Raw genomic sequence first — 20,494 nt, 5'->3', positions numbered from 1 at the left:
TTAGCTTATAAAGGCTATTAAGGCAATAGGAATGGCTGACATCAGATAAGAAGAGTACTTAGATGGAGAAGTGAATGGGACCCACATGTGAGCCTTAGCTTCAGTCTTTACTGGTCCTGTGGAGGAGGCAGTGGATCTGCAAAGAGCCTGAGAAGCAGCTAGGAAGGAAGGAGTAAAACTCGTGGAATGTAGTGTCACAGAAGCCAAGAGAAGAGAGTGTGGTATTTATGATAAAAAGGGAGAAGGTTGAAGAGATTGAAAGAAATATAACAATCAGGAATTCTATGTTTTAGTAGCTGGTCTATAAAGACAAGTGAGCTTAGCTTTCTTATGAGTTCTTTTCTTACTCACCTCTTAGATATCCATAGATACGCCCTTAGTTTTTGTTTTGTTTGTGATCCTCCCCAGTGCAGTCCAGATTCAGGGTAGATTCTGGTAGATTTCCTGCTCTAGATGGATTAGTTGTGCCTTCCATGACACATCCCCTAATTTTCTTGCTGGTTTTGGGCACCCTAGATGTTGCAAATATTTTTCTATCTGCACTGACTTTACAGATTATTCCTTTTCCCTCTCTGAAGAACCTTGGAATTCTTCAAAGTTTCCACACACACAAAAAAGCTTAATATATATATATATATATTTTTTTTTTTTTTTTGGGGGGGGTCCCCTTGAAAGGAAAGCACTCTCTTACCTGCCCAGTGAGATTTCCTGAGCTTCAGGTCATGTTGCACGAACATGGCAGTAACCCTCTTTTTACTCTTTTCTTTGACGTCTCCATGAACCCAGAACCTATTCCTTGGAAACTCTTCCTTCTTCTTGATTAAGCTTCCCTATCTTGTCCTACTCCACTGACTAATACTGTAATTGATGGCTGGTATTTGAGATTAATTAACTTTGATGAGCTTTGTTTTTTTCTATTCTTTTCAGCCACTATTTCAGTTTTTCCCCATTCCAACTCTCCAACCCCTTCCCTTTGAATCTTGTGGTCTTGAGAGCTGATCTCTGTCACATGTCTTGTTGTGCTGAAGGTTTGTGAGATGATTCTGTGTAATTCAGTAATAATTCATTTTTACTATTATTAATTTATACTAATTATATCAGTAATTATACCAACAATGCTGACTGACATTTATTGAGCTCCTTTATGTGGCTGAGAGCTATGCTAAGGACTCCAGGTGTATTGTCTTATTTCATTTTCACAAAACCCCATTACATATTCATTTATTTATTAAAAAACTTTTTTGAACACTTGCTATATGCTATATAGATACTGTGTTAGGTGCTAGGGTTATGGTGATAAACAAAACAGTTATTGTCTCTGTTTCTGAAGAGCTTAGGGTATAGTGGGAGAAATAGATGTTAAAAAAGTAAAAATAAATATTTAATGATATGATAAATGACATAGAAGGTGTAACAGAATAATAAGATCTATTTCATTTTATTTTATTTATTTATTTTTTGAGACACAGTCTCACTCTGTCACCCAGACTGGAATACATTGGCATGATTTTGGCTCACTGGACCCTCCACCTCCTGGGTTCAAGCGATTCTCCTGCCTCAGTCTCTCAAGTAGCTGGGATTTTAGGGGTGCACCACCACGCCTGGCTAATTTTTTTGTATTTTTAGTAAAGACGGGGTTTCACCAAGTTGGCCAGGCTGGTCTTGAACTCCTGACCTCAAGTGATCTCCCCCCTTGGCCTCCCAAAGTACTGGGATTACAGGTGTGAGCCACCATGCCCAGCCTAGAAGATTCATTTTTGATAGAGTGGTCTGGGAAGGTTTCTCTTAGGAGGTGACATATTTAAAATTAAACCTAAAGAATAGGAGGACCCCAGCAGGCAGAGGAAGGGCCTGCAGGAAGATGTAAATAATTAACATAAAGAACTTTTCCTTTAATAGAGGAGCTGAAAGAAGATCAGGGAGGCTACATAGAGAGTGTCAGAAGGGTAATGCTAGCTGAGGCTGGAGGTGGGCCAGACCACCCAGGGCCATGGAAACTGGATTTCTTTCTGAGTGCATTGGGAAACCTGCAGGGTTTTAAGCAGGAAACTGAAGGATCCAATTTATATTAAAAACATTATTCTGGCCGTCTTGTGGAGAGTGGGTTGGAGAGGGACAAGAACAAAAGTGAGGACAACTGTTCTGATCTTAAGGTAGGATTCAGGTTAGAGGTGGTGATGGTTGGATACAGGATGGTGGTCAAGGAGTTGGAGGAGAAGTGGAAGGTCCAAGAAATATTTCTGAGGTAGAGTCCAAAGGGCCTGGTGACAAAGACACTGGAGTCAGGGATGACTTAGATTCTTGGCTCAAACAATGGAGCTGATGTAATACCATCCTCTTCCTTTTTCAGTCTGGGAGACTAAGGCTCCAAAAGGTTAGGCAGTATGTCCCAGGAGATGTGTCTAATAAACATTGTACAAGTTGAGCATCCCAAATCCAAAAATCCAATATCCAAAATGCTCCAAAATCTGAGATTTTGAGCACTGCATCGACATGAATGAAACTCAAGGGAAATGCTTATTGGAGCATTTTGAATTTTGGATTTTTGGATTTGGATACTCAACCACTAAATATAATGCAAATATTCCAAAATCTGAAAAAAAATTGAAATCCGAAACATTTCTAATCCCAAGCGTTTCAGACAAGGGATGCTCAACTTGTATCAGGATGGGCCCATCCAACTCCAGAGACTACACATGTAACCAACACACTGCATTATTTCTCAATAAGTCAATCCTGCTGCTTTCTAAAAGGAGAGAAGTGGTTGTCTTCTGGATCATAAACTCTCTGTCAACCATAATTCCATTTGCTTAGTTATCAAAGAGAGAGTCAATGTGCTGGTGTGTTATCTTTAGCATGTTTTGGCCTGAAGTGGATTGGAAAATATTATTTGAACCACATGCTGGAAATGATGTTATCCTTAGGTGTTTGACTCAGGTAGGCAGGTTTAAATCCGAAGGACTGGAGGTGATCATCCTATCCTAGATATTCAAATTCTGTTGCCAGGAACAACAGGAACCAAGCTTCCTGTTCTTTGTTCTGTCTCATGGGATCAGAAGACATGTCATTCCTGAATTCCTCTGAGGCCTTTCAGCAACTTACACGACATTGTCAAGGGCAGTTGCCCTGGAAAAGGTGGGTTTACTCTGTGGGAAAAAGAGGAAGATGAGGTAGGTTAATTGGAACTGGAACCTCAGCCCACCCCTCATAACTACAGAGAGAGGACTGGAGACTACAGAGAGGCAGATAATAGAGATATTGATAGCATAGGGCAGGATTAAATTTAAAAACATGTAATTTGAAAACTCAGTTATGCATGGTGATCCTAATACAAAATAACTTCTTGATTATGTTTTGGTGATGTCCTGAGACTTTCCGCATGCTGCTGCTGTTTGTGCATCTGTAAAATGACCCTTTTATTTTTACTTTATTTGAAAAATCATAGGTCTGTGGAGAGAGATAAGAATATAAAAACATGGAGCAATCGTGGGCTTACCTCTTTGGAATGATTAATTGTGGAGTAAATTGTGATAGTATCATTTTCTCTAGGTGTCCAGATTTCTGTTTCCTGTAAAAAGAATCATACGAATTTGGCTTACACAGAGACAAAGAGATTAATGCATAGATATATTCTTAGGAAAGACTGTGTGACAAAAAAGAGAATATGTCAAAGTTCTTCCAGAGGAAGGCCGGGGAATGTTCAGTGGAAGACCAAGCACGACTAGCTATCAAACTTGTGAGGATTTAGTGGCATTTCCTGAGCCCCAAACAGAACAGCAACACTGCAGCAAACCAATGGGCTCAAGAGCCAGAGAAAGGCAGCCTTGCTGTATGAAGGGAAGGAAGTATTCTTGTCCTTTGTCCAGCTCTACTTTCCTTCCTCCATTTTTAAGAAAAAACTTATATACCAGATAGTTTATTATATGTTTTATCTCAAATTTTTACTAGCTATGACTGAAACTACCCATTTTGCCTGCTCCATCTTTTGCTATAATTCTAACTGCCTTGTCATCATGTCATTGGGGTCTTCTCAAGCATGGGGAATTGGTAGAATAGGAACACTTCACCTTAAGAATGGCTCTGCCTGGAATGCACATTACAGAAATAATAGCAGAAGTCCCTACGGCCCTCAAAGAACCTACTCAAAGATTTTGACACTTTAAATTAATGAAGAAGTATTTAGAGAATTATCAAGATCTCTACTGGGCACAGTGGCTCATGCCTGTAATCCCAACACTTTGGGAGGACGAGGCAGGCGGATCACTTGAGCGCAGAAGTTTGAGACCAGCCTGGGCAACATGGTGAAACCCCGTCTCTACAAAAAGTAGAAAAATTATCCTGATGTGATGGTGCTCGCCTGTAGTCGCAGCTACTTGGGAGGCCGAGGTAAAAGGATCACCTGAGCATGAGGAGGTTGAGGCTGCAGTGAGCTGTGATTGTGCTACTGCACTCCACCCTTGGTGACAGAGTGACACTCTGTCTCAAAAAAAAAAAAAACCAAAAACCAAAAAACAAACAAACAAAAAAAACCAAAAAGACCTCAAACACTCCAAAGCACATTTTTTTTTCTTTTTGCTAAAGAGAAAGCTAACAAATTTGTGGGGAATTAGTTTTTTGATTTGTCAGAGTGTGAGTTGACTTGTTTTCGGGAGGAATTTGCAAAGGCAATAGAAATGTCTGAGCAAGTGAGAGTACCCCTTCTTCCTTCCTGTCATCAAGGAGCATACTTTGCAAATATAGGTGAAGGGAATCCAAGATTTCTAGCTAGATCATTGCTTACATCATTTGGAAAATGCTAAGCTTTCCTGGCTTATTTTTCCGAAAACTGGCCTCTCAAAACGTATGGTATTATTTAGAGACGTGCCACCTGCAGGTCCTTTATTTAGGGGTGGTGGGGAGTTGCTGATGCATGACAGATGAGTTGCTGATGCTTGACCAAGGCCATCCTGTTATGCAGCTAGATGAGAGGGGAGGGGTGAACCATTGCTCATGGTTTAGTGGCCTCTACTGTGCCCCCTTCCCCTCTTGAGAGACTACTTCTGAGCTCTCCTAAGACCCCTACATGCAGAGTGAGAAGTCAGCCACCTGCTATGGAACTATGTCCATAGGAAACTTTCAAACTTAGTGGAACTCTGACCCATTCAGCAAGTATTTACTGATCATTATGCTAGGATATAGGGCAAGAGAGAGGAAGACATAATTTGTACTTTCAGTCAGCTTGTAATTAAGCTGAAGGGACAAGACTTACTGATGCATCAAGCGGTTGGAGAACCGTGTAAGGCAGGGTATGAATAAACATTCCCTTAAGGGTGAGAAAGGCAGACACCAGAGTGGTCTAGCACATAACTTTGCAGCCCCTGTCGCTGTGGCTGTCTTCTCCTCCCCTCAGTGGTCATTTGTTCAGTCAGATGGTTATGGTGACAAGTTTGTGAACAATGGCTGTAAAACTGACAACAATGGCATATAAAGCTGAAAGGACTCACCCTGTTTGAATGAGTGACTGAAGCATACACAGTGTTGTTTGTTGGAGACACTGAAACATACTCTAGGTTCCCTGCAGACTCTGCTGTTAACATAGGAAGGCACAGTCAATGGCACAAGGACTCTGGGACTTCTCTCCCAGGACTTCGCCCTCCCCAGAGCACACTGTGTCCCCAGATAGGCAGGTGTTTGAAGCATCTCCTTTCCTGAGGGATCATTCATTCTTGACAGTCTTTGGAGCTCTGGGTGAACCTTCTCAGTCATGTGGTCTATTTCTGACCACATCTCTTGGGGTAGGAGGTGGTGTTGAGGTCCCCTAAAGCTTCAGAGTCTCCCTCAGGCTTCACATGTGGGTCAGGAAGCTCCTGGGACCAAATAGCCCTGCCTATGGAAGGGCTAAAGACACCTCATTGGCAAACATAATGGAGCCAGTTATTTCACATACGGGATATTATTAAGCTTTTCAGAGGTCTCTATAGCGGATTTGATTATTTTGGAGATGAGGAACTGGAGGCTCAGAAAACTTAACTGACTTGTGCAAAGCCATACAGACAGTGATGAAACAGGAACTCAAATGCATGTCTTCTGACTTCAAACCTTATGCCTTTGCCTCTGCAAGTGATGTCATGCATCACTCATGCATGAAATGAGACCCAAAGCCAATCTGAGTCCAGAGCCTGTGTTTGTGTTTCTATATCATGTTTTCTCTTCCCACTGTGTCTATCCATTGTCCAGACCCTGGCTGAACAGTAATGATGCAGTCAGACAGTTTGGTTTTGTGCCTTGGATGCTCTAATCCTGCCTGTGCCCTGGACTTGCTGGGTGACAAGGGATGATCCCTTTCACTGGGACTTAGTTTCTCCATCAGCAGGGTGGTGAATGAACCTGATATCACCAAGAGAAACTGTGTGAGTGACCGGTTCACATGCCTATGCCTGTGAACCATGTAGGACCCATGATTACAGATCATCTCCCCTCACAGCATGTGGTCTGAGTAATGACATTCTGACTCCTTCCTCTGTCATTATCCAGCCCTCTGCCATCCCCCTCTCTCTTCCATTTGGCTCTTCCCATCTGCTTTATGATGGAGAGTTAAGAGTCTGAATGCTCACCGGGGCCCTGTGTTCGCTGAGTAGACAAAGATAGGGAATCTGAAAAATAAAACCAGAAAATTGAAATGTGTGACAGCAGTGGGAGAGGCATTTCACCCCTAACCCCGTGAGTGTTGGGATGTGGTGGGAGGGGACCCAAAAGGAAGGGCAAGCAGCCCTGAGACAGGGTCCCACATTTCCCAGTAGGACATTTCTCTCAGGATATTAGCAGGTGCAAGATCACACCCAGGGATTATCTCAGTGGACTAGCTGAGCCAGGGTTTGCAGCCTCCCTCCCTCCTCCTGTCTTCCACAAGAGATCCTTGGGAATCAGAGGCCCCAAACTCTCAATCACTGGAACCTTGGAGAAGAGACAAGTAGGAAGAAAGGAAACCTGCCTCTTCTTTTCCTCAAAACAAGTAACAGCAGTATGATGAAACCGAAGACTATGCATATCCCAGAAACCATAAACAGAATCATTTTGGTATCTGTATATTGAATTTTAACATCTGAAAAGAGAAAAAAGAAATGACATTTGAGACACATCAAGTGAGGCCCACTGTTCTTGGAGCCTCTGTGGAGCCTCTTCTAGGCCATCTTTGGGGACTAGGTAAGTTTGTCTATAGCCGGAGGCTCTGGGGTGGGAGTCCTATGTGGCAGGCAGGGGAGGGTGGGGCCCAGTGGAGTTAGGGGGAGAAAGCAATCCTACATTCCCAGGCCTTTGATTTTGGGTTCTGAGTAGGTTGGACGAGGGGTTGGGGAATGGAGAGGAAGGAAGGAGAGTCCTCTGGGAGTACTGAGAGATGCAGAGCTCCAGAGGGCATCTGTCCCCTCCCAGCAGCATTTTCTGCCTCCCACTGGGCCACTGTATTGGAAATTATTTAGGATGTGAGGACGCGTTAAACCCCATAGCTGCTCAAGGCTCTCAGACCTGAGGCAGGCTGTTACCTCCGCAAAGCTTCTGGGCAGAGACAGAGAAGGATAAATTACTGACAGCATTCTCTGCTATGCAGGTGTAGTCCTGTTCACTGGAAATCCTGGGGTCCCAGGAGACAGTGAGGTTTGGCTGACTTGAAAGTGTGTTTCCCAAGGCCTCCCATCTGAATGAGACATTGTCATCTGCATCCTCCACAGAGCAAGTCAGATGGAGCTCACAGGTCCTATTCTGAAATAGCTGACTGTGATTGGTAACTTGTATGTTCCTCAGTTGTCCTGTTTGCAGAAAAAAAAAAGATCCAGATTAAGGACAAATGTCTTGGCTCAGCCCCCTGTGAAAAATATCCTTCACCTCAATGTTTTGTATTTCACCTTTGCTGTATGTTATGGTCTGTAGACTCTGTAAATGACTCTGCTTATATTGCCTAATTGATGGTAGCAAGGTCTGGGATGACCAAATGATGCAGGACATCAGTATGGGGCAGGATAGTCAGCAGAAGAAGTGGGAAGGGAGAGACTGAGGTTTCCATCAACTAGTTGGGTAGTTTTGGGGTGGCCATTTTATATTTCTGGTTTCCAGTTTATCCCTGGGGTCCCTTCTAGTCCTTACACTCTGCCCCTGTGTAAAGACAATTTGGAGACCAAGCCAAGAACTCTGAGGGCAACTCAGTGATGTGAGAAGCCAAGAGACCAGGTGGAAGAGTCCTGTTTCCTCTGCTATCAGAATTACCTAATTGGGGTGGAAGATGGAAGCATCACTTCCTTGGGGAATTTGAATCTATGGGGATCCTGGTTCCTATTGTATCTAAAGCTGGCTACAATAGTGAGAAACAGACTCAGATGTAGAAGGTCAGCAAGACAGAAAGGAAAATGCTGAGAACCAAAGAAGTGGGGAAGGAAGAAGTGAATAAGCTGAGAGAGCAAGCAAGCAATTCTGGGGAGCAAAGAAGTGCGGCGTATCTAGGCATGTGAGATGACATGTGATGCAGGTATTTCTGAGAGCAAAGACCAGGAAATATTGCCTAGTAAGATGTAACTGTGAACCAATGGGAACATGGGAGCAAGACAGAAAAGGCCACTGACTCAGCCTTGGCCTGAGGTTTGAAGTAAAGATGACCCAACCAGGAAGAGAATGACTCCAATTCTCTGATTAGAAGAGACCGAGTAGTACTTTAAGCTTAATTGAGTAGGGGTTGTGGAGTATCTGTACTGAAATCTTGCCAGAACAGAGTATTCATGTATGGGAAAAGTGTTGGATTTGGAGTCAAGACCTGAATTTTGTAATTTACTGGCTACATGACCACGGACAAATTATTGCTATATCCAAGCCTCAGTTTCCTTATCTGTAAGACCAGGTAATAATACCCACTTCTCAGGTAATTTTGAGGAATAAATGAGACAGTGCCTAGTACAGGGATGGCAAATATTTGGCATGAAAATCACATCTCCCTCATCCAGTGTTGATGGCTGAACTGAAAAAAAAATCCATCTTGTTACCTTTTTCCACTTAATGAATATGTAAGGACATTTCCACAGGTATGTAAGTGTGTAAGTATATCTCAAACTTGGTATAGTCTGAAGGACTCCTGTTTTTCTCTCCCAAACCTTCTCAACCTGCAGTTTTACCCATCTGACTTGTTGACAACTGCATCCTTCCTATCACTGAGGCCAAAACCCCTGGAGTTATCGCTGATTCATATCTTCATCTCATACTCCCACATCAGGAAATCCTGGTGGCTTTACCTTCAACATATGTCCAAAATGCAACCACTTCTCACCATCTCTACTGCTACCACCCTGATCCAAGCTAGCATCAACTCTTGTTTGGACTATTGCAATGGTCTCCTAATTGGCCCATTGGCTTCTACCCCTCCCCCTTGAACTCTACTCTCAACAGATCAGCCAAAGGAATCCTTTAGACAAGTAAGTCAAATCATATTACTTGTTTGCAAAACTTTCTGATGGTTTTCAGTGTCACTGAGAGTAGATGCCAAAGTCTTTGTGATGGCTCTCAGTCCTTTTGCGATATGGCCCCTGTTTCCTTTCTGGCCTCATTTTCTATTACCTCCCCCTTACTCTGCTCCTGGACGTTTGGCCTCCTTGGTGTTTCTTGAGTAGTCTAGGCACAGGGGATCTTGCTATCTATGCTGGATGGTGTGTCTTCCAGTTATCTGCATGGCACACTTCCTCACTTCCAACAGGTCTTGGCTCAAATGTCATCTTTTCAATGAAGCCTGTTCTGATCACTTCTTTTAAAATTGTCCCCTGCTCCCTGGCACTCTTGATGCTTCTTATGCTGTTCTAATCTCTCCTTTGTTCATACCATTCAGGGCTTTCTTACATGGTGTATCACTTGTTTATATGTTATGTGAATTGCTTGTTACCTTCCTCTACTTCCCTTCCAGAATGTCTGCACCATGCGGACAGTGATCTTTGTCTGTTTTTCTCACTGATGTATTCCAGGTGCCTATAACAGTGCCTTGGACGTTATCCATGTCTATCAAATATTGTTGACTCAATTAATAAACCTATCATGGCTTCAAGATTTTCTTAACACTGAACTCTAGGCAGTTGTATTAGTTTGTTTTCACGATACTATAAAGATACTACTCAAGACTAGGTACTTTATAAACAAAAGAGGTTTAATTGACTCACAGTTCTACATGGCTGGGGAGGCCTCAGGAAACTTACAATCATGACGGAAGGGCAAGGGGAAGCAAGTCACGTCTTCCATGGCAGCAGGAGAGGGAGAGAAAGGGCAAGGAAGTGCCATGCTTAATACCATCAGCTTTCATGAGAGCTCACTATCATGAGAACAGCATGGGGGAACCTCCCACATGATCAAATCACCACCCACCAGGTCCCTCCCTTGACATATAGGGATTACAATTCGAGATGAGATTTGGGTGGGGACACAGAGCCAAACCATGTTAGCAGTCACTCCCAATTAATTGGTATTGGCCCATAAAATCAAATCTTTGCCATTCATATCCTGGCACATACCAAGAGATTGATCAATGTTAAAAATCAAACCTATATAACTTATACCTTGAAATTCCTTTGCACTATTGTAAAACTACCTGGTGTAGCTTACACAGTTCTCTGTGTATGTGACTTTGAAGGAGATGGCACTCTAAAAAGCCCTGAAAGAGATCAGCATTGAGCCTCAAGAGGGTGGCTGTCACAAGATAAGTCATACCTGGTCTTCTCAACAATGTTAGAGGAACATTATCTCAGCAAATGTGATGAAGCCTGGTACCCATTTCAGGCTTTCCATTGGATGAGTCTCTCTTCTCTCCAGTGTCCTACACTGCCTTGATAATTACTGGTCACCCAGGGTGATTCTGCCTGTAGTGGGTTGAATAATGACCTCAGAAAAGATCTGTCTGTGTCCTAATTCCCAGAATCTGAATATTACCTCATTGGAAAAAAAGGGTCTTTGCAGATGGAATTAAGTTATATGACATTATCCAGTATAACCTGGATAGTCCCCAAACCCAATGACAAATGTTCCCATAAGAGAAAAGCAAAAGGATGTTTGAGACAGACAGAAAAGAAGGAGGCAACCTGACTATGGAGGTAGAGATTGGTGTGATGTAGCCACAAGCCAAAGAAAACCAAGGAGTGTTGACAGCAACCAGAAGCTGGGAGAGGCAAAGAGCAGATTGCCTGCTACAGCCTCCAGAGGGAGCACAGCCCTGCCCACACTGTGATTTTGGACTTCTGGCCTCCAGAACTGTGAGAGAATATGAATTTCTGTTACGCCACCTAATTTATGGTATTTCTATTTCAGCAGCCTCAGGAAAGTAATACATTGCCCCAGGGTGATTTTTCCTTTTTAGTTAGAATCGCTTGTATAGAAGTTTTCCAGACATCACCTCTTTCCCATTACATTTACCTGTTTGGTGTTCTATTCTTCAAGAACATGATTTTGACTAATCTAACACGATAAACCTACCAGATATTCAGGGGATACTAAAAGTTAACATGTAATCTGTCTGTGGAGACATTTTATTTTAACAGTGCTTTTTTGAGTACCATGTCTTAATCCAAAGGACTCTGAGTGAATTTTAGACACTACAGGCCCTCAAGTGGATAAAAATTACGGAATTTCCGTGGCCTTTAATGTTTTCTGGTCTGATTGCCAATTTAATGCTTGAATATCCTGCTAAGTGATTATTCTAAAGCCATTAATGGCATCTCTGAATATCACTGATTGCTAGAGAGGTATTTTTCTGATATTGACTCATAAGAAATCTCATTATAGTTTCCATAATTTTATGTTGATAACATTTTCATTCTTTTTAATCTTGGGAAGGCAGATTGTTGACTGGTGATTAATATGAGCCATCGGGGGGAAATATTGTTAAAAATTAAATAACCTTGACAGAAAGGATGTTTCTCATGATCAGCCTATCTTTGCAGATAACTTTCTAGGTAGACCACTGTTCTGTACACTGACCACTCTACTGGGTCAGACTAGCCTTTGTGAAAAGGGAGGTGTCATGGCAGGTAGTTATGTGGGAAGTGCTACCATTACTATCTCTGTGACTTGTAGGCAAATCACTGTGACTGAGGCTGTGCCTCAAGGGTATAAGGTCTGTACCTACCTCATGGAGTCTTTGTGAGAATTACATGGCAAATACATGTAGTGCACAAGGCAACACTATCATAAATATTTGACTTCCATTACTTCTGCTACATTTCTGGTTGAAGAAGACCATTTTATCGGAGTAAAGTAATTCTGGGCTGGGACACAAGACTTAGGCTCTGTCTTCAGCTCTGTCATTAACTGGCTTTGCAGTGTCATTGTGTTGACACTGACTCAATGACTCCAAATGCCATATTCTTTGCCACTAGGCGACAGTGCACATTTGAAGTCACATAGGATTGAAATACATGTATATTTTTCAGTCCATATGGAATTAAACCCCATATTTTGACTTACTTAATATCCTCAGAGTGTAACTGGACAGCTTTACAGAGGTCTCTGTGGATATCTGGGCTCTGTAAGAGCCTGTGTCTTCCATCTTCAGGTTGCTGAGTTGCAGGGAGTAGGACTGGGTGAAGTTCAGTCGCTTTCCCTGTTTCGGATTAGTCACGTGGATTTCTGGACTTTTGGTTTCATGGGGTACTATGAAGGCAAGAGATGTTTCATTGAAAAGCCAAGTGATGGAGTTGACCTTCTCTCCTCCAGGAAACTCCAGGGGAAGAGTTACTGACTCCCCCAGAATCCCGTTGACCATCAATGGGGTTGAGCTGCTTTGTGAAACTACATTCCCTGTAAACACAGAAGGAAAGGTTTAAAAAATGTTCCTAACCATCTCCCTGCCAAGTCCTGCACCCTTTCACCTAACTCTGCCAGTTTGTTAGAGCTCTCTGATACCAAAACTCAGAGATATGACAGAGTAGGAAAGGGTAAGGAGATGTTTCTAAATGAATAATCACAGTCCCAGAGCTTCACCTCCAGCAAAATGTCAGCCACTCTTGGTTAGTAGGCAGCTAGTCTAGATGAAACTGGCCCAGTCCATGCTGGGTCCTACACTGGCTGGTCACTCCTAGGTCATAACTATACTTTGTGATCCTAGCCTCTGAATTCCTTGGACATTAGGTTGAGGGGGACAGGAAACTATAGACTCCAAAAACTGCAAGTCTTTGCTAATAAAGCATAATTAAAGCCTGATATTTACTGATTACCTACTGTGTGTCCAACATAGTAGGCTTGTGCAACTTAGAAGGCTGGTAACAGGGACTAATATCAGGGATTTATAGGATAGTCAGTTCTTCTTATATATTATTTCATTGATGCTGACTACAGTCTGTGAGGCAGGCAGGATGGATATTATTACTTCCATTTATAGATAAAGGAACTGAGCTACAGAAAAGTTAACTAATTTTCCCAGGGTTGCACAGCTAAAGAATAGCAGAGTCAGGATTCAAACCCAGGTCTTCTGACTCCAGTGACTTTGTGCTGTCTTCATGATACCAGAAGATTTTTTTTTAACTCTCTCAGAAAGATTATAGTTTAGTTATTGAGGAGACAAAATGGATACATATAGAAATAATAAATATAATTTCAAAGTAACACATGATGGCCACATTCTTGTGAACTTATTCAGAACTATCAATGTTTAAGCAAAAACGGTGAAATGGTCACAATGATTCTTAAAGAAGATGCTTCCTTAGCATCCTTTCCCAAATTCTTAGCAATTATTACACTATTTTGTAGTTTTGTTCACCTGTTTGTCTAACTGACCACGCCTTAATTAGCCTTGCATGTCAGTACTCAGCACCATGTCTGACACACAGTAGAGTCTGTGGAAATGTTCTAGCGGGTCAATGAATGAATAACTATAACCATTACCTCAACCTTCTCAGGATCTCTTGCTTCTTTTTCTTAAAAATTTCAACTTTTATTTTAGAAATGGGGGTACATGTGCAGGTTTGTTACATGAGTATATCACACCCAGATAGTGGGCATAATAACTAATAGGTAGTTATTCAACCCATTACCTGTTCCCTTCCTTCCCCCTCTAGTAGTCCACAGCGTCTATTAATCCCATATTTATGTCCATGTGTGCTCAGTGTTTAGCTCCCACTTATAAGTGAGAGCATGTATATTTGGTTTTCTGTTCCTGTGTTGGTTTGCTAGGATTATGGCCTCCAGCTCCACCCATGTTACTGCAAAAGACATGATTTAATTCTTTTTTATGGCTGGTTAGTATTCCATGGTGTATATATACCAAATTTTCTTTATCCAATCCATCATTGATTGGAACCTAGGTTGATTCTGTGTCTTTGCTATTATGAATAGCATAGTATGAACATACAAGTGCATGTGTCTTTTTGGTATAATGATCTATTTTCCTTTGGCTATATACCCAGTAATGGGATTGCTGGGTTGAATGGTAGCTCTGTTTTAAGTTCTTTGAAAAATCTCCAAACTGCTTTCCACAGTGAAAATTTATATTTCCCAATAACAGTGTATAACTGTTTCCTTTTCTCTGCAACCTCACCAAGTGGGACCTAGCACCTGTTTTTTTTTATTTTTTGACTTTTAATAATGCCATTCTGAAAGAATGAAGGGTCCAGTTTCAATCTTCTGCATATGGCTATACAAAAATACAAAAAAGTGTATTAGTGTATTCCGAATTTTCTGTTCTCTTCCAGCTGTCATTCTGACAGAATGGCTATTATTAAAAAGTCAAAAAACTGTTATTTGTCCATTTTCACACTGCTGATAAAGACATACTCAAGACTAGTAATTTATAAAGGAAAGATGTTTAATTGACTCACAGTTCCACATGGCTGGGGAGGCCATGGCACTCACAAGCATGGTGGAAGGTGAAGGAGGAGCAAAGTCACGTCTTACATGGTGGCAGGCAAAGAGGACATGTGCAGGGGAACTCCCCTTTATAAAACCATCAGAACTCATGAGACTTATTCACTATCATGAGAATAGCACAGGAAAGACCTACCCCCAGATTCAATTACCTCCTACCGGGTCCCTCCCATGACATGTGGGAATAATGGGAGCTCTACAGTTCAAGATGAGATTTGGGTGGGGACATAATCAAACCATATCAAAAACCAAACCAGCATCTATTGTGTTCTTTTTTTTTTTGACTTTTTAATAATAGCCATTCTGACTGGTGTGAGATAGTATTTCATTGTGGTTTTGATTTGGATTTCTCTGATGATTACTGATGCTGAGCATTTTTTCATGTTTGCTGAGTGCTTGTATATCTTCATTTAAGAAGTGCCTGTTCATGTCCTTTGCCCATTTTTTAATGGGGTTATTCGTCTTTTTGCTTATTGGTTTAAGCTCCTTGTAGATTCTGGATATTAGACCTTTTGTTGGATACATAGTTTGCAAATATTTTCTCTCATTCTGTAAGATGTCTGTTTACGGTAATGATAGTTTCTTTTGCTGTGCAGAAGCTCTATAGTTTACTTAGGTTCCACTTGTCAATTTTTGTTTTTGTTGCAATTGCTTTTGGGGACCTAGCCAAAAATTCTTTGCCAAGGCCAATGTCAAGAAGGGTATTTCCTATTTTTTTTCTAGGATTTTTATAGCTTGAGGTTTTACATTTAAATATTTGATCCATCTTGAGTTAATAATTTTTGTATATGGTTAAAGGTAAGGGTCCAGTTTCAATCTTCTGCATATGGCTAGCCAGTTATCCAGCACCATTTATTGAACAGGGAGTCCTTTCCCCATTGCTCGCTTTTGTTGGCCTTGTCAAAAATCAGATGGTTGTAAGGTTGTGGCTTTATTTCTGAGTTTTTTGTTCTCTTCCAGTTGTCTATGTGTCTGTTTGTGTACCGGTACCATGCTGTTTTGGTTACTATAGTCTTATGGTATGGTTCAAAGTCAGATAGTGTGATGTCTCTGGATTTTTTGTTTTTGCTTAGAATTGCTTTGACTATTTGGGCTCTTTTTTTGGTTCCATATGAATTTTAGAATGGTTTTTCTAATTCTGTGAAGAATGACATTGGTAGTTTGATAGGAATAGCATTGAATCTAGAAATTGCTTTGTGTGGTATGGCCATTTTAACGATGTTGATTCTTCCAATCCATGAGCATGGAAAGTTGTCATTTCTGAGGGTTTCTTATTTCTTATAGGAGGAGCTGAATAGGGAAGGAAATGTCTCTTGGAGTCCTAGTGCTCAGCTCCTGGGTGAGCTTGCACTTCCTCTCTCTTTCATGAATTGTCATATGGGTTCCAGGCACATGAACATTGCTGTCATAAACATCTTTCCCATCAGCATTTTAACACACTGTTATTTGTCATCTTTATTCCTCTTTCCTCTGAATCACATGGGTGAATACCACAAGCAACATTTTGAGCAGAATGTCCAGATACCAGAGAATACAATTATATGATTCTATTTATTTAAAATTGATAAACAGACAAATCTATGCTGTCAGAAGTCAAGAGAGTGGTTACCTTTGAGGAGGGAGAGGTGGTGAATAGGAGGGAGTATAAAGGAAGGATCCCGGAATACTGATAATGTCCTATCTCTAGATCTGTATTTGGCTACACAGATTTGTTCATTTTATGATAATTCATTGAGCTGACATTTAAGATTCGTATAGTTTTTCTCTTTGTATTTCAGTTTAAAAAGTTAAAACAGTAACAAAAGCAGAGCAAAACAAAATCATGTCTATGGTCTATAAGGACCAAAATGATCTGGCCATTTCTCTTTCTTTGACCTAATTCCTATATTCTCCCCCTTGTTCACTTTGCTCCAGCCCCCTTGGCTATTCCTTGAACAGGCCAGGGCTTTTGCATTTGCAATCCTTTCTGTCTGGAATGTACTTTCTCCAAGTATCCATGCAGCTCACTCTTTTGCCTCTATAAAGTCATTAATGCAAACATTCCTGCTCAGAGAATTTAAAGAAGTGTGACCACTCTTTTTGCACCATCAGCCCCCATCCACCCTTGCACATCCAGCTGCCTTTGGATTTACCATCTAGTACTTACCATCTAGTACTTACCATCTAGTATACTTTATAATTTACATATTTGTTTTTGTTTATTTTCTCACCTCTCCACTAGAATGTAATCTCTATGGAGACAAAGATTTTTGTCTGTTTTGTCTACTATTGTGAACATTCTTGAACAGCACCTGGCACATAGTAAGCATCCCATGAATATTTATTGAGTGAATGGACATATCTCCATTCCATCTCTTGGAGGTTTTCTGTCTAGAATGTTAAAGCTCAGTTCCTTTTGGTAGGGAGTCTGGGCTTACTCAGTGGCCTAAGGACTCACCAGGAGCTGTTCTTCCCTTGCCTGGAACACTTGTTTAAGTTCCATTGATTTTATAGATTGAAATAATTAGTTTATATAACAAGATTTTATCTATGGCTGATATTTATGCTGCTTACAAGAAGAAAGTCAAGGCTAAGGCAGAGTGGTAGCCTGTCTAGGCATTAAAGGAGTGCCCCAAAACAGAGCCAGTCTGCAAAGACAAGCACAGAAATTTATTTATTTGTTTGTTTGTTTATTCATTCTGGTGTTCAAATATTCTAATATTTGCTAACTTCCATGCTAATTCAATTAGTAAAACCTTAGGAACCATGGCATATTTATTAGGTCTGTTTTATGTACCAGTTTCTGGACTGGAAACTGGGAATATAAGATACTGTCAGTCCTCTGGGTCCATCATCTGATAGAGGAGCCTGACAGGTAAATGAGTAGTTAGTTCTGATGTGGTGGGTTGGGCATTGAGCTAGTGTAAGGCTTGCCTCTGCATTGCCCTCGTATCACTATTGCAGTTACACATGCAATTGCAAGCAGTTCTTTCTCTTTGTTATAATTACAAGATTATTTTCTTTTCTTTTCCATAATCTTGAGGTCAGGGATTCTGATTATTATTTCTATATTCCTAGAACTTAGCACACAATTTCTAGCTCAATAAATGTTGACTTGTTAGAGATATGTGCTCCATGGGAGCAAAAATTTAGAGAATCATGAACTGGGAAGAGTTGGGAGTTGTCAGGGAACAGTTCACGGGAGATGACACTGTAGCAAAGTCTTGAATAAAAGCTATGAGTTCTCCATTACTTAATTATTTGTAATTCTTCCAATAATGCCTTGCTTTTTTTTTTTTTTTTGCACTGCTTTTCCCTCTGCTTAAAATGCCTTTCTTCATCTTTCCTACATGGTAAGCTCCTATTTATCCTTCAAGGATGAGCTAAAATATCTGTTTGCCTCTTATATTTATGGGGGTTTTGCATTGGTACATGGGGAAGGGGAGAAAGGAGTTTGTGGTGAAGCAAAGGGAGAAGGAGCACAGGATGGATGAGATGGTAGGAATAGTTCCCCACAGACCCAAAACCAAACCAAAGCAAAACTAGATTTGAGACAATATGCTTAGGGACAGTGAAGGTCAGATGCTACTGAAAATGTTTAAAAGACCCTGCGTGAGACTTTGGACAGGAGCAGAGCTGCTTCAGGGCCAAGGTGTGGTGGTGTGGCCCAGAGGGCACATGGAGGTCCTTTTCTCTGCTCTGCCAGGAATCAACACTGATGCTTTGGGAGCATCTGGGACCAGCACCCTTGCATGGACATTGATGTTCTTGGAATAGGCAGGGCATCTAAATGGCTCTGCTGGCATCCTGTGTGGAGGACTAGAACCAGAAAAGGAGATTAAGAATGGGAAAGATGCCTCATGTTGGCTACAACTCGTAGGCTGCTTTGGGGACTCATGGGAAGCTTTCCTTTGAGACTCTCATAAGTCACTGGAGAACTCCCTGCAACATGAAGGTGATGCTGAGGTCTTGCCCATCCACTGGTGAGGATGTCAAGACAGCAGACATTTGGGGTACATTTGTTTACAAGTTTCATCTACTGTATGATGTGTTTTGGGGAACTCAAATAATATCTTAGTCAGCATTGTATTTCCCCATAACCTGGTCCAGGGAACTCAGTGAATGTTAAGTAGATTGGGATTAGAATAGAGAAGTTTTTAAGGGTTACCTGATTAGTGGAGGGTTAGTTTGGAAGGTATTAAAAAACATGAAGTATTTTTGAAAATTGGCAAAGTATAAAGAGAGCAGTGTCTTAGGAAAGAGAGGAGAGAGGTAGAACTAAGCAGATTCTGAGAAAGAGAGAAAAGTCAAGGAACTTTGGGGTTTCTAACCTGAGGGACTAGCTTAGGCCCATCTATAGCTAACAGGAATATAGCAAGCTGTGTTAGCTCCACAGGAGGCAAATGCAGTATGAAAGAGAGTAGGGGCTGATTTCTCAAGAGAATTTAAAGAGAAGGGAGGAGAAACATAGTCAGGATATTGAGAAGGTAGGACAAATGGAAGTTACTCTTTAGGGTAACAGAGTCCTGAGCAAATTTGGAGCAAAGGGAAGCAGCTGGGAGAAAAAGAAAAAACTTAAGATATGGTGAAAGGGAGTATTCAAAATGGTGTCATTTCTGAGGTGGAAGCCAGGGTGGGCTTAGGAGCATAAGTGAAGAGTTTAGTCTTGGGTAGATGTGGTTCTCCTTTTCTTTTGCGACTGAAAAGAATAAGGTTAAAGATCTCAAAACATTTAGAGGGTAAAGGGGAAGAAGTTGGAATATTTCGCTTATGTTTTTCTCAAAGTTGTTCTAAGAGAAGTAGATCTCATAGAATCTAGAGGAAGACGGATGAGACATGTAAAAGCTGCTCTGAGGAATTTGTTAGGAAACTGACAAGTCATCAATAAATGAGTGTGGAAGCAGTGAGGAGGAATTGGCCAAGCTTGGTTGACACACACCATTCATGGAGTCCATCCAGTTTTGCATTGGCTGGTGCGAAAGTGATTGCGGATTTTGCCATTACCTTCAAAGGGAAAACCCGCAATCACTTTTGCACCACACTAATAACTTTCTCCAATGATTATAGCACATGTAGCCCAGGAACAGGGAAAGAAGGTGCTGGGGATCACCTAATATTAGCAATAGGCATAGTATAGGTAGGTGTGGCATCAAAGGGGAGAGGGATTTCAGGGGAATGGTGACTACTTTGTTGAAATTGCTGGCCTAAAGTCTGAGGGTCAGTGACATTAGTCAAAATGGCACAATAAATAACTGCAAGCGTCCATCCCTCCACAAAAAACATGCACACTCATGCGAATACACACAGAGTGAGCAAACATTGTCAGAATCAACTTTGTCAGAACCGTAGAAACTAGTCAAAGGATTATAGCAACCAAACAAATGATGAGTCAAAAAAAGAGGCAACTTAAAAATGCTAGGAGTTCTAGTCTGGCCAACATGGTGAAACCCTGTCTCTACTGAAAGTACAAAAAAATCAGCCAGGCAGAGTGGAACATGCCTGTAGTCCCAGCTCGGGAGGATTGTTTAAACCTGGGAGGCAGAGGTTGCAGTGAGCTGAGATCATGCCATTGCATTCCAGCCTGGGTGACAGAGTGAGACTCTACCTCAAAAAAAAAAAAAAAAAAAAAAAAAAGCAAAAGCAAAGGAGTTAAAAAAAAGTAAAA

The 20,494-nt window shown here is 41.3% G+C and overlaps 1 protein-coding gene across 5 annotated transcripts in view; it reads right to left on the bottom strand.

Moving 5' to 3' along the window:
- Positions 1-1,422: 1,422 nt before the first annotated feature.
- SLAMF6 (SLAM family member 6) overlaps positions 1,423-20,494 on the bottom strand; it is a 38,308-nt gene continuing 19,236 nt past the window's right edge. The window contains exons 2-8 of one of the 5 annotated variants that reach the window (XR_010157479.1): positions 12,457-12,789; positions 7,521-7,784; positions 6,971-7,081; positions 6,594-6,632; positions 5,484-6,366; positions 3,497-3,568; positions 1,423-3,146 (exon numbers count right to left, since the gene is read on the bottom strand). Coding sequence is in view for 4 of the 5 variants with exons in the window: in XM_001171991.6 (XP_001171991.2) it covers positions 3,099-3,146; positions 3,497-3,568; positions 5,484-5,566; positions 6,594-6,632; positions 6,971-7,081; positions 7,521-7,784; positions 12,457-12,789 (950 nt within the window). In the remaining variant the exon portion in view is untranslated. The remainder of the gene's footprint in view (positions 3,147-3,496; positions 3,569-5,483; positions 6,367-6,593; positions 6,633-6,970; positions 7,082-7,520; positions 7,785-12,456; positions 12,790-20,494) is intronic. The other 4 variants (XM_001171991.6, XM_009435658.4, XM_016930494.3 and 1 more) reach the window with 4 other exon arrangements.

Source organism: Pan troglodytes, chromosome 1 (genome assembly GCF_028858775.2).
Source record: "Pan troglodytes isolate AG18354 chromosome 1, NHGRI_mPanTro3-v2.0_pri, whole genome shotgun sequence".
NCBI classification, from domain to species: domain Eukaryota; kingdom Metazoa; phylum Chordata; class Mammalia; order Primates; family Hominidae; genus Pan; species Pan troglodytes.
Note: the sequence above shows the minus strand (reverse complement) of the source record. Positions and strands in the feature narration are given on the sequence as shown.